The sequence below is a fragment of the Glycine max genome, chromosome 8 (genome assembly GCF_000004515.6).
Source record: "Glycine max cultivar Williams 82 chromosome 8, Glycine_max_v4.0, whole genome shotgun sequence".
Lineage (NCBI taxonomy): Eukaryota > Viridiplantae > Streptophyta > Magnoliopsida > Fabales > Fabaceae > Glycine > Glycine max.
This window is the reverse complement of record NC_038244.2, coordinates 17453861-17468066: the sequence shown is the minus strand read 5'-3', so window position 1 is coordinate 17468066 and position 14206 is coordinate 17453861. Positions and strand designations below refer to the sequence as shown.

At 28.8% G+C, this 14206-nt stretch overlaps 1 protein-coding gene across 1 annotated transcript; it reads right to left on the bottom strand.

Annotated features, from left to right (window-relative positions):
• Positions 1–121: 121 nt before the first annotated feature.
• On the bottom strand, positions 122–1507 carry LOC100500342 (uncharacterized). The gene is made up of 2 exons (NM_001249665.2): positions 907–1507; positions 122–295 (listed from the first exon to the last, which is right to left on the bottom strand). The coding sequence occupies exons 1-2, from the start codon at positions 1473–1475 to the stop codon at positions 211–213; spliced, it is 654 nt and encodes a 217-aa protein (NP_001236594.1). The 5' UTR covers positions 1476–1507; the 3' UTR covers positions 122–210.
• Between the last annotated feature and the right edge of the window lie 12699 nt (positions 1508–14206).

The following is a 14206-nucleotide window of genomic DNA, read 5'->3' as shown; positions in this document are numbered from 1 at the left end:
GTTATTGCTAAGCCCATGAGATTGCAGAATCAAAAAATGAAAAAATAAAAAATATTAACCATTACGTACATGGAATTAATACATGCTATACTAATAATTACATGAAGAAAAATGGGGTCCTCACTGTTCAGGTTATGGTGTTTTTAAACAGTGAAGAACTTGGCTGTGTTACTGAATTAGTGCCACCATCTTAGAAGTCAGAATCTAAGGTCACCACTTTGAGTAAGAAATGAAGATCATCTTGTTACATGCGTAGGGTGTGGGACATGCACCTCCATCTTTTTCCCCCCTTCTTCTGCATGTTGAAGGGTTCAGAAGAGAATGAAGTAAAATAATCAATTGCTCATTGGGAAAAAGGCTTAACTAATCAAGAATTAATTCAAAGACAAGAATGCCAAGGTAGCAAGTAAGTATTATATTAACTATTAAATATACTTTGTTAATGTGTGTATTGTCAACAACAAGACATTACATTGCACAAACCCAAGTCAAGCCAAACTGTTTGGGGTTTCAAAGTTGCTAAAGTATAACATAACTTGTTAAAACATCTACCTCAAATCATTCTCCCCCCATAAACACGCTAATCCTGATGCAAATTTTCCCCTACCAAAAAAGCTAAAGGGCAATGACATGAACATAAAAAAAGCAAAGTAGACAAACCTCATTACTAAAGCAGACAGGTGCATGCTAAAGTTACCCATCCGCGTGACCCACACCACACTAATAAAAAAAAAAGGTAAACAAAAAGTATGGTGGAAGAACCCAAAAAACCCATCTCTCACCAAGTAATTAAAAACAAGGGATAATAGAAATTAACCCCTACCTAAAAATGGTCCAAATTAGAAAAGAAAAAAAAGGAAAAGTTTTCATCAATTTGGCTTTAGATCCTGGAACATGGTATCCCACCTGATTTGTTCAGTAGCAGCTGAAGACCAATATCCATCATCTCCTTCCATTTGTTCATCCTTTTGGAAATGATAAACAATATTAGGACTAGTGAAAGCATCAAGACCATGCACAACAGTATTAGGGCTTCCATTTGTGAGCAAGAGCCTCTCTTGCTTAGCCACCACCATCTTTTTGTTCCTCTTCATCACATGATTACTCTTCCATCTTGTCCCATAATAAGACCTTGATGATGATGATGGCACCACCACAAGTGCTGATGACTCTTCTTCACAAGTGCTGATGAACGAGCGAATGTAATTGGCTAAGCACCTCTTTGTCCTCTTGATCGCCACCATGAGCCTTGCCACAGGGCGTGGTGGTGCCGCCCTCTTTCCCTTCACTTTCCTTGCAAGCTTGAGAATCTCTAGCCTGTGTTTGGCTATGGAGATTCCCATGCTCATGAGAAACTCATGGTTGAAGTATGTTATGTCTTCTTCTTCAAGCTCGTTGTGAGCAAAAGTAAGGCCATACTCATACACTAGGGTTGGCTCAAGGCCTGTTTTGGAAAGCCAGGAGAACCAATCCATATTTTAAAGGAATGTTGCGTTGTGTTATGTGTGACCTTCAACTTCAAGAATGGTGTATTTATATAAAGAATGGTAAAGAGAGAAAATGAAAAGAGAGTGGTTAAGTCAGAGGAGTGACTTGGTCTTAATTTTTGTAGGGTGTGTAGCTAGCTAGCTATGTGCTTTTCTTTTTGGGAAATTAGTTATATTTTAGTTGAGTCTTGAGAGTATGATTAAACAAAAAGTAAGCATAGGTGTTTGTGTGGCATGTAACCCACCCATGTTAACGTGTTCCCTCCAAAAATAGTCCTGTGAGATCAAACTTTAAGGAGTGAGTGAGACGTAAGAATAAGAATTTCTTGTGCAAATTTAATTCCATCAATCACGGGTTAAGGAAAAGTACCCCCTTATGGAGCCACCCACTCCTTGTTTTTGTTTGGTGTTTAAGTAGTTGAGAGTGAAAGTAGCAAATGTAAGAGTTATAACTTGGTGTACGAATTTCAATTGGTATAATTGATTAGTTGACAACATACACCTGATTTTATGAAGAAAAAAAATTAAATTTTAATTTTTGTAAAATAATATATTTTTGAAAAAGAATAAAAAATTTAAAATATAATTAAGTTCCGAACTAATTATTAGTTTTAAAGTCAGTTTAATAAACAAAAACTTGTAAAAAAAAATATATTAAAGTCTCACCGGAAACAAAATCCCTAATGACTATAGCTAAATAAATAAATAAACTTGGTGTATGACAACCCATGCATTCAGGCGTTACATACAACATTGACAGTCGCTTTGATTAAACTAAAAGCAAGACCTTTCCCTTCTTTTGCTATCAAATGAATTACATATGATTGATCTCCCATAACTCATGAAACTTGTCCCATGAGTGACACTTGATTCCGGAGCTTCGTTTTCTTGTTGCACTTGCTTGTGGAATAAAGAGGATAACTTTCTAGTACTAGTACTAGTACAATTTTCTCAACTTATTACTTGGATTATGCCCTGTACTTCTCATATTTGAGGCAAACAATAATGCTTTCTTTGAAATGAAATAGAAGAAAAAAAAAAGAGAAATAGGATAGAAAAATATAAAATTTAGAAATAAAAGAGAAATAAAGTATAAAAAAAATCTCACCTTATTTGGATCAAGAGAAAAAAAATTATATGAGTATTCTTATATTAATTAAAAATAAATTTAACTTAAAAATAAAATTTCATTTTATTTTTTCTTAGCATAAAATTAATTGTTATTTTTAAAATGTTATGTAATTTTTTAGAAACTTAAAAATGAAAAAAATCCTCTTATTTCATATCAATTTAAGTAGAAAGATTTTTTCGCCATATTTCTTCTCTCAAAAAAATAATAAGTGTTATTTTTATTCTATCTCTACTCTTTCTATTTTGTTTCCTCTTTATCTTCCTTAAAACAAACTATACTTAGATAGAAAGGGCACTCATGGTAGGCAAGAGATAGGGAGACTGGGAGAGAGAGGTATAAGTTAGACTTTCATAAACTAAGGAAGCACTAAGTATAATGATTTCATTAATTAATCTTTACCCAAACAGCTATTAAGGGGTTTGGTTACATAAAAAAAAAGGTTTAATATCAGTATTGGAGTTTGCTCGATACGACACTTCAGGGGGGGGATGGAGAGAAGAAAGTTTGGAAAATATTTATCATTGTCCGTGATGACTTTGATGACTTTGTCATGTAATGTTACATTGACTTTGGTTTTGGGTGCCATCACCAACCAATTTTAGCTTCTAATCTCTACGTATTTTCTAATTAGTTGTGCATAACATAATGACTGATTAGTTTGCACGTTTGAACTCTTGCAAGTGTCAAAGGTCTAAATTTGCAACAATGATGATGTTTTTCTCATCTGCAATATCATTTTATCCCTATGTCATCTATATCTATATATATGTTTAGTATAATTCTCATTTCTCATTTAATTCCACTAAATATTGCGTATTTCCCACTTAATATCTTTAATTACAAAAAACTTCCATACATCATGTGAAGTTCTTTTTTTTTAACTATAGTCAATTCATTAACTTTCAAAAGTTAATGCTGCTTCCGCAAAAATAAAAGTGAAGTTGAAAATAAGAACAAAAAGTAATCCATAACTTGTTTTGGCTACATGTCAAGTTACTTTTTCCCTGAATCAGAAGAGCTTGTCACAACGCTTAATAAATGGCTCAAACACTATCCATTGTCTCCCAAGGCACCAAAAGATAGTTTTATAACTTGCCCTCTCTTCACATGCTCCTATCCAATTAGAATTTGGATTTGAATCTACACAGGTTCACACACAAATTGAAAAATGATTTTGTACTATTTTCCATTGTGAATTACATAATTTTTACATTGAATTTTTTTCCTTCTTACTTTTATCTCTTCTTCAAACATAAAAATGCATATTAAATTAATAAACTTAAGAAACATTTTAATAATATATTTGGTAAATAAAAAAATCAAGTTATAATCCAAATTCAAGCTTCATATTTTTCTAATATTTTAAATTTAAACTTTTAATTTGTCTCTTTTAAATAAATAAGTCAAACTTAAGAACCATATTTTTTCTTCACAAGTCAATCTCTTGACTTGATTCATTTGCATCCTTACTCACACATTAATTTTAAATATTAAATTAATAAGATTAAAAAACACTTCAATATATTTTATAAATAAAAAATAATTATTATAAATTAATGAGTTTCATATTTTTTAATCATAATTCAAATATTTAATTTGTCTGGTTCAAATAGTTGGGTCAAACTTCAATATCATATTTTTTCACAAGTCAAACTCTTGACTTGATTCATCTATATTCTTAATTGCCCACATATTTAAGTAATTTTAGATGCACACTCTTCATTTATGAATAATAATTATATTTTATTTCATATTTTTACTCAACTTAATTAATTTACTTCAATTACTTCTATTTCTCAAGACAGGTTTGATTTTGTTCAAAAAAAAAAGTCAGGTTTGATTTGAGACAGTTAATATGCTTCCATTTACAAGTAGGTCTATTTTTTTTTCGCTGAATCATATCAGTTAGATTTGAAGTTGTTGTTGATGCAAAAAGTGCATGAATTAATTCTAACCCGCTTAAATTATTCCAAAGTTTAGATTTCACAACACTCTATATACTACTTACGTGGTACTTGCTGCTCATGAAAGCAATCTCTTTTTTTTTGGCTTTTTATCTGTCTGATTCAAAGAACCAGCCAGTCCGATGTTTGCATATCAACCTAATTAAGAGAAGGCAAAGATAATTTCAGATAATATACGTACGAATTTGAAGTTTATCTATAACGGTTTAATAATGAGATATTAAACACCATGCAAATTGCGTAAGCAAATGAATTTGTGGTTCCTCTGCCTTAAACAGACACATAAAGCATAATTATATATAGAAATTGAAATAATAAATGAGTATTAATGAATGGCGATTATCTAGTGCGTTATGTCAAAATTATTTTGAAGATAAAATAGTAATAATTCGTTAATTGTATTTTGTTTGGTAGCGGTGTGTGTTCCTTTGTGAACATCATAATTGAGTTTATGGGGTATCAACAAGCGTTAATCATCAGCTTGGCAAACCTAATATTCAACTTTTAATTATCACTAGACCAAGCAAAGATGCTTAAGAAATGATTATTTTGTGCGCAGTAAATATCCTAGGAATATTATATTATCGATCTTGCAAAGAGGGAGCAATAAATTTACATAAAAAATAGAATATTTAGAGAAAAAAAACTATATAATTAAATGTTATTACTTATTATTTCTTGTTAGTTGAAAATTTTGAGTACATATCACATAATGATCTTGAATTATTCAGAAAAAAAAAATTAATGATCTTAAATTATCTAATAATTTTTTTTATTGAGAAATATAAAGTTCGTTTATTTGGTTAAGAAAAAAAAATCATAATTAAGTTCGATTCTTCCTTGTTAACAAAAATTAATCAAATTGATAATTAATATTTATCTAAAAAAAATTATTTTGATCAAGAAACTAATCTTCAAATCTGTATGTATGAAACGATATTTATTAAAAAAAATGATTCTATTAAATATATCTTCAGGTTTATGAGATTAATCTCTAAATTTTGTCTTAGTGATACTCTGGCAGCCAATAAAAAAAAATATAGAAGAGTTGATAATTTTCGTGCAGAGCATATTCTATTTATCATGACTAGCAACTAGCAAATAGCATCGCAACGGGATATGACATGGCTATAAATTATGAGCCACGTGACTCGCGTGATGTGTGAGAACTGAGAACCACCTTTACTGTTGTATAATATAAATGGGCCAACCCATGTTACTTCATTTATTTCTTCCTCCACATTTAAGACAATGATTTTACCATAAAAAAAAGTAATATATATATATATATATATATAATGATTTTTTATACTAATCCTGGAATACCAGATTTGTCCTCGATATGATGTCCTTGATATGATATGGTGCTAATTTGATCTGTGTAATTTTTTTGGTTTGATAGGCACTGCAGTTGGAAGTTTGTGTGTGTTTTATGATTCTGTTTTTATTCGTGTTAGCTAATTGTGTTTTTAATATAATTCATCATTGTCGAGAAAGGAAAAAATAAATAAATATATATATATATATATATAAGAGGCGAAAAACATAAAAATATAAAGCCAATTACCTAACTCCAAATTTCAATTGAATGTATTTTAAATTTAGTAATGTTTTCGTACATTAGTTATAAGCCTATGAACCATTAATTTCCTTTATATAGTATAAAAGTATTTTTTTTCATGAAAAGAATTTTTTTAAGAAAAATGACTTTTAATATTTTTAATGTGTTTGTTTAAGTTTTGGGTAAAATAAAATGAAAATAAGATTTATAATTATTAAACAAAAACTATTTTAAGTAATTTCTGGAAAATGTATTTATAACTAACTTTCTAGATAAAAACTATTATTATAACTTCTAACAAAAAAAAACTGTTTCTTCTGAACTTTGTATAAAATCTCTAGAAACTATTTTACCTTTTTGTACATTTTTAAAAAATGTTTTTGGATTAAATAACTTTTTACCTCTACAATATAAGGGTGTTTTGGTTTTCATCTTTTTTTATTTTATTTTCATCCCTACTATTTTTTTTTTCACTATGGTACTTGCTACTAGGTTCAGCCGTTAAATTTAATGTTGTCTTTTTTGTGTGTGGGTGAGACAAAGGAAAACAAAAGGCTAAAAGCCTTTGGGGAAAACAATGGTTGATATATAAGCCCCTAGAAGAAAAAAGGTTTATTTATCATACAGTAACTTTGAACTAATACAATCTGAAGTTACTTAAAAAAAAATTAAATTGAAGTAATGAAGAAATACTAAGCTTAGTTAAACAATTGTTGTCTGATATCTTTAAGCATATGATTGCAAAGGGAAAAGCCAGGTGAGAGGAAAAGCATATTTGATTGATCAAATGAACCGCTGAGATAAAATTGGATTTAACTATAATTTTCTTAAATTTTCAAGTCAAGTGGAGGCCATGATAATTAAATCCTCCAAAGCTCTGCAATTGTGATAAAACAACTTCAAACTTTGAAATAAAACCACGTAGGAAATTTCTACTACGCTCTCTAAAACCTCCATCACGACCTGCCAGAGGATATTGAAACATCACAATTAACTTTGACCCAATGAATAGGATTCATGGCTTTAAAATTAAGAGTTTGTTTTCTTTGATGTCGTGTCCCACGGGTCTGCATCTTTTGGATGCTTTTATTTTAGTTTTTGGGCGTTTTAATGAATTTGACGTGGTTATTGAGTTGAACGTGGTAACTTAATTTTTGTTGGCTTGTTTTCAAGTGTACCAAATTTGTCACAGTAAAGTATTCGGAAGTTCAAATGTCGAATACACAGGAACTCTGTCTGTTTGTACTTGGATTAATACAAATTCAATTTAAAAGCAATAAATAAAGAATTTAAAATAAAGATAAAGAAATATATTAGATAAGATAAATATTAAAAAATGAAAATAAAAGATTTAAATTAAAAGATGACAAAGATAGAAGATAAAGAAAATAAGAAAAATAAAAGATTAAGATAAAGATAAGATAAAATAAAAGATTATGATTTTTCTTTATCAATTTAGGTGATTCTATTCTATCCACATATGTTCAATTACTTGTCCCTGATTTTTCAGGATGACAAGCTTATTTTATTTATCTATCTTCCAAGTTCCTTTGCAAAAACTCAACAAATAAAATGCAGTATGAATTCTAGATGTTTGCAAGAATGCATGGACATAAAATGATCATTCTAATTCTAAGAATGACTTTCTCATGAAATCCTTTCTTTTTGTTCTATTAGAAGTTACCCTCTTCCCAGCGTCTAACCCCTAAAATTAATGCATGCATACCTTCTTTAAATGTTATTTAGAAGTTACCCTCTCCCGAGCCTAACTCCTAATAGAATGTAAAAACAAATAATGCAAGATAAAAGCAGAAAAGATAATAGAATAAAAACACATTTGCATTGATAAATGGTGAGTACATCATACATCGCTTGACTTTTAGGCCTGTCAGGCCCTAACTAGGGGTTTAGTCACTCATGGTCATTGAGGGCTTTACAATGGATGGGGTATAAGGACTCAGAAGGGGTGAAAGAAAGGGAGTAAATGAAACCCCTAAGAGAGGGGGTTCTGTGATGTTGTTGTTTCTGCTTGGCTTGACTCCATTTTTATAGTTGTAGTGGATTGGGTCTGATGGTAGATATCTTCTTTTTTGATATTTTTGATATCTTTAGATTTGTTTTCTCTTTAATCATACCTTCTTGAGACTTCCTGATATTTTGGATATTTCTCGATCTTTTTCTCTTTTAACCTCTCATTTTCATATCTGTAAGCCATAAATAAGAAAAATATCAATTTTTATCATTTAATACAAAAATAATTGCTAAATAAATATTTTCAAAGATATTTTCAATATATTTTTATTATAAAAATAACTCATATTTAACAGTTATCAAAATCTCCAAAATTAAAACTTTGCTTGTCCTCAAGCAAAAATAAGAATGAGAGCACGCTCCGAATGCTCCAACACTTTCAATAGCTACAATTTTTTCAAATTCTTTCACCTGGTCCTTTCTGCATTTGTCATAATCTCGCAATGGAAACACAAACAACATCGAGATGAAAATAGTTAGTATCGGAAATTAATCAAGTTCGCTTGACTCACTTTCCTCACAAGATTAGTGTTTCTCTATGCGCACAAGTGTCTAGGTGATTGTTTGAAATTCTACGACCTGCAATTAAGATTCTCAAATTTGCACTTCATCTCAGTTAAAGTTATTCTTACTTACACTGGGTGGATCACTAAGAACTTTTATTGGCTTGTAACGGGGCCTGGCTAAACAAGAAATTATGGTTTTTCTGGGATTTCAAAAACTTAGGATTATAAGAGAGCATGCATCCTTAGAAAAACTTTCACTTATTTTCTGTCTAGGCTTATTTATTTTTCAGCCTTTATTCCTCTAACAACACTTTTCTTCTTGGCACTTATGACACCTCTTTTTCTTTCTTTTTTTTGTAACCTTAGCACTTATGGCACCTCTTCTTTTATGCCCTTATTTGCAATCTTTTTTTTTTCTTTTTCTTTTTTTTATAAGAATACTTTGGGCTTACAAGCTTCTGAGGGTACCTTATTGTGTGCTGCTTTTTTTTTTCATTTGGTAAGAATACTTTGGGCTTACAAGCTTCTGAGGGTGCCCTATTGTGTGTTGCTTTTTTTTTCTTTTGGTAAAAATACTTTGGGCTTACAAGCTTCTAAGGGTGCCCTATTGTGTGCTGCTTTTTTTTTCTTTTGATAAGAATACTTTGGGCTTACAAGCTTCTGAGGGTGCCTATTGTGTGCTGCTTTTTTTTTAGGCAAATTCCCTTACGAATCATCCAAATTAAGGACTTATCATAACTTGACAAGTGTACCAAATTTGTCACAAGTAGTAAGGGACTCTGCTTGTACTTGGATTAATGCAAATCAAATTTAAAAGCAATGGATAAAGAATTTAAAATAAAGATAAAGAAATATATTAGATAAGATAAAGATTTAAAGATGAAAATAAAAGATTTAAATTAAAAGATGACAAAGATAGAAGATAAAGAAAATAAGAAAGATAAAAGATTAAGATAAAGATAAGATAAAAATAGAAAATAAGATAAAATAAGAATGTGATAAGGTTGGGACCTGACCTGCCTTGTTTGCCTAGGATGTATGAGTTTATGATTTTTCTTTATCAATTTAGGTGATTTTATTCTACCCACATCTGTTTAATTACTTGTCTCTGATTCCTCACGATGACAAACCTATTTTATTTATCTATCTTCCAAATTCCTTTTCAAAGACTCAACAAATAAAATGCATGAAATATGAATTCTAGATGTTTGCAAGAATGCATGGGCATAAAATTATCATTCTATTCCTAGCAATGACTTTCTTATGAAATCATTTCTTTTTGTTCTATTAGAAGTTACCCTCTTCCGAGGGTCTAATCCCTAAAACCAATGCATGGATACCTTCTTTAAATCTTATTTAGAAGTTACCATCTCCCGAACGTCTAACTCCTAATAGAATATAAAGACGAATAATGCAAGATAAAAGCAAAAATAAATAGAATAGAAAACAATGGATAGGGTATAAAGACTGATGAGGGGTGAAAGAAAGGGAGTAAATGAAACCCCTAGGAGAGGGGTTATGTGGTGATGTTGTTTCTACTTAACTTGACTCCCTTTTTATAGTTGTAGTGAAGTTGGATCTGATGCTAGATATCTTCTTTTTTGATATTTTTGATATTTTTTAGATTTGTTTCTTTTTTAATCATATCTTCTTGAGACTTCCTGATATTTTTGGATATTTTTTCAATCTTTTTTCTTTTAATCCTCCTTTTCATATCTGCAAGTCATAAATAAAAAGAATATCAATTTTTATCATTTAATACAAAAATAACTGCTAAATAAATATTTTCAAAGATATTTTCAATATATTTTTATTATAAAAATAATTCATATTTAGTCGTTATCAATTTCATTCCAAATATACACTAAGATTAAATATAATTGCTCGCCTAACTATTGATTGCTACTTCAGTAAATAGATCTATGCTTGCAAAATTAAAAACATTTCTCAATCTCCAAAGGACATCCACTGAAAAGCCAGATAACAAGTCAAATGTGAAATAGATTAAATATTTGTAAAATGTAAATTTTAACCTAATTAAATCTTATAAAATTAACTTGTGAAGTGAGAGTTATTTCTTTATTTATATATTTTATTTTGATTATATTTTAGTTAATGTTGGATTTGCATTTTTTCTTTATATATTTTCTCACGTTTAATACTATGCTATGATACTATGATAAGTAATTCAGTAATGAATCTAAAATATGTTATGATATTATTCTAAAATTTAATTATGGGTCTAAATAAATCTCACAAAATTTACTTAAAAGATAAACATTATTCTTCATTTCTATATTCTATTTTGGTCATTGATTAATGTGAAATTTCTAACATTATTATTTAGTTGTCTTTTAAGTATCATGACTATTGTCTTTACCAGTCCTTTATAAGTTTGGATTAATTCAAACACTTTTTTTATAGGAACTTTCCTCGTTAATAAGTAGTAAGACGTTTGTTTTACGATAGTAGTAGTAATTAATATTAAATTTGAAATACAACAAAAAGTTAATAGATCAAGTACTGTAAAACTATATTTTATTAAAGTAAAATTGGAAGGGTGTGCAGTTTAAGTGAATAATAATGGCTCTTTTTTTTCGAGACGAACACCCTTCAAGCTCAATTTATATAAAGGTGTTTGCACAAGAAGTGCTACAAGAATGAAGAGCCAGAAAATAAACGAGCCAACTGCCATGAAAACGTGGCTCCCCACAATCCTGCTGAACATCCCAACCCCATCTGTAGAAAATAGCAGATATAGTACCCTCACAAAACAGCTTCTCATAGTAAGGTTCACCGAATCTTATCCTCTACAATCGAATATGATTGTTTAAGGAAAGATACCATAATATATGTAGAGAAATTGTGTTTATTTCTCTCTTGATTATATATGTAAAGAAGGACTAATACGTCATTAGTCTCACTTATATAAATTTTATGGATTGAAAAACCTAATTAAGAAGGAGATCCACTGAATATGATCAACTAGATTTATAATAGAGATTAATTATTAGTAAAATTGATAAATATTTTATAATAATATTATGGTGATAAAATAAATTAAAAAATACATGTAGAGAGAATAAGTGTTTATAAGTGAAAGAAACTCATTAACTCTCTCCTTTGTCTATGGTGAGAAATTAATCCGTAGTTTCATTTTACGTCATTGAAAATAAATATCTCCGACGTTTTGGGCTCTCTTTGCGGCATATCCTCAAACAAAATTGAAACCTAAAAGCATTCGAAAAAAAATGTTAGCATACATTTACTTTTTTTCTCTCTTATCTTTACTCTATTTATTTTCTATTACATGAATTATTATATTTATAACTTTTCTTTTCTTTTCATCTCTCTCCTACTAGTATATCCATCTCATCTACCTCAAAATGGGATGAATGTTACCCATTTTCCTTCAGTAGGTCATAATCCCTGTCCCTGAATACCATAATTGGTCAGATAAGATTGAACACAATCCCATGTATCCGAACCGAACCACTAATAGGCCCAATATGAATGCGAATTCCAAAACAATCGTTAACCCACTCGATCCTAACTATAGACATTGGAAGCAGCAAACTTTGACCCTTTTATAGACAACGAAGAAAATAACTCGCACAAAGATTTATTTCAAGCTAAATTCACCAACGGATCTCAATATGAAAAAATCATATATGTTCAAGTTCTTCATGCTCCATAGATAAGCTGCACATCTCATAAAGAAACATAAATAATCACGAGTTTTGTAGACCCTATCTAGAATCATGAAATTATAAAAATAAGTAGTATAAATAATTCATCAAAATAAAAATGGATTTATAAGATAAATATTTTTTATAGGTACGAATCAAATAAGAAAAATTATAATAAGTTACATATTTATTCAATCAACTGAGTTATATTCTCTCGTGACGATAAATGTTTATGAGTAGTAGATTAGTATGCTCTTTTCAACTTTATTTAATTCACTAGAGAATTTATTATTTTATCAGTGCAAAAGGCTCTTAATTCTAAGTCTTATTTTTTTGGAAAATCTTAATCCTAACTCCCAAGTCCTGACTTATTCGCTAGCACATACAAAACTCATCTGATCATATTATTTGTATTTAGGATTGTTCGGTAGTTAAAAAAAATAAGATGAAAGTTTTGAATTAAAACAAAGTAAAAAGGTGTGGATGCACATTATTTTAGTGTTCATTTCTTTTCTATTCTTTCTTTTCAAACGGACAAACTCTTAAAAAAATTAAGGAGCTATTGGATTTGAAAAATATATGTTTAATTTTTATGTACATTATTTTCAATTTTCTGTAAATATTTAAATAAACAATAAAAAAATTATGTTATTACTTTTTATACTGGTTTGTAAAATTAAAAGGAAAAATAAAAATAAAATACACTTTTATTATAATAAAAAATAGTTCTTAAATCAACTTAGGAGTGCTTCAATTAAAATTTTAAAGGATTTTAAAAGACATTTTTTTAAAAAAGGTCTTCAGGTATTTAATCAAGTTTTTTAAATAATAAAAACAAGTCTTGTGGTATTCAATCAAGACTATTATATTTTTTTAAGAAATTCAATCAAATAAGTTGGTATTTAATTAAGATTTTTTTACAACTTAAAAAAAGTCTCATGATATTTAAAAGTATATGAATTTTTTCTTATGATGGATTTTATGAGACTTTTTATGAGAAAATACACATTAAACAATCTCCCTCAAACTCAAACCCTTAAAAGTGATAGATATTCATAATTTTTTTACTCTTTCGACCAATGATCAACATGTCCTAAAATGTGTGATATGAGTGATTTTTCCAATTCTTTGAATTTGGGAGAAAATCTTAACGATATGTTTATACATATAAACGAATGTGAATATATATAAACATGAAAAATATATTGTTTTAATGAACGTGAAAAATTGATTCATGTACAAGTGGATAAATATATAAATGAAGTTTGAAACAATTGTTGGACATATATATTTTGTTTGGTGGGATCGTTATTGTATAAATGACTACAAATATCTATATTACTGACAAACACGGTGGTATATAATTTTTATGCAATTAACATGATTGATGATTAAAGAAAAATAATCTTATTGTGCTTGTAAATATGCTAGGAAAAATTAATTTATTATGCAACATGTTTAAAGTTTTTTGTTTAAGATAAATTTTATTTAAAGTGTTGGGTGAATAAAATCCATAATATCCTTTAAAATCTTATGAACTTATCAATAATTTTGAATGTTTTTTAAAAAATTCACAAATTTAAAATCCTAAAAATTCATAATATCCTTTCAAATCTTATTAACTTATATTTTGTAAATCCATTAAAATCTAACCTACAAAATCCTAATCATAAAAATCTTTTTAAAAAAACTTTAAAATGATTACATTCTTACCAATCTTGTAAAACCCATGAAATTTTTTTATACCAAAATAATTTTTTAAAATCTTAATTCAATAAACTCCCTTGATCAACTATCCTTTAATTTTCATACCCATATTTTTCCCTAATCGGGTAA

Excerpts from the sequence above, each read along its gene's own strand:
- LOC100500342 (NM_001249665.2), bottom strand. The coding sequence starts at position 1,475 with ATGGATTGGTTCTCCTGGCTTTCCAAAACAGGCCTTGAGCCAACCCTA. Across the intron at positions 296-906 it reads GCTGCTACTGAACAAATCAG|AAGAAGGGGGGAAAAAGATG; the intron begins GTGGGATACCAT and ends TTCAACATGCAG.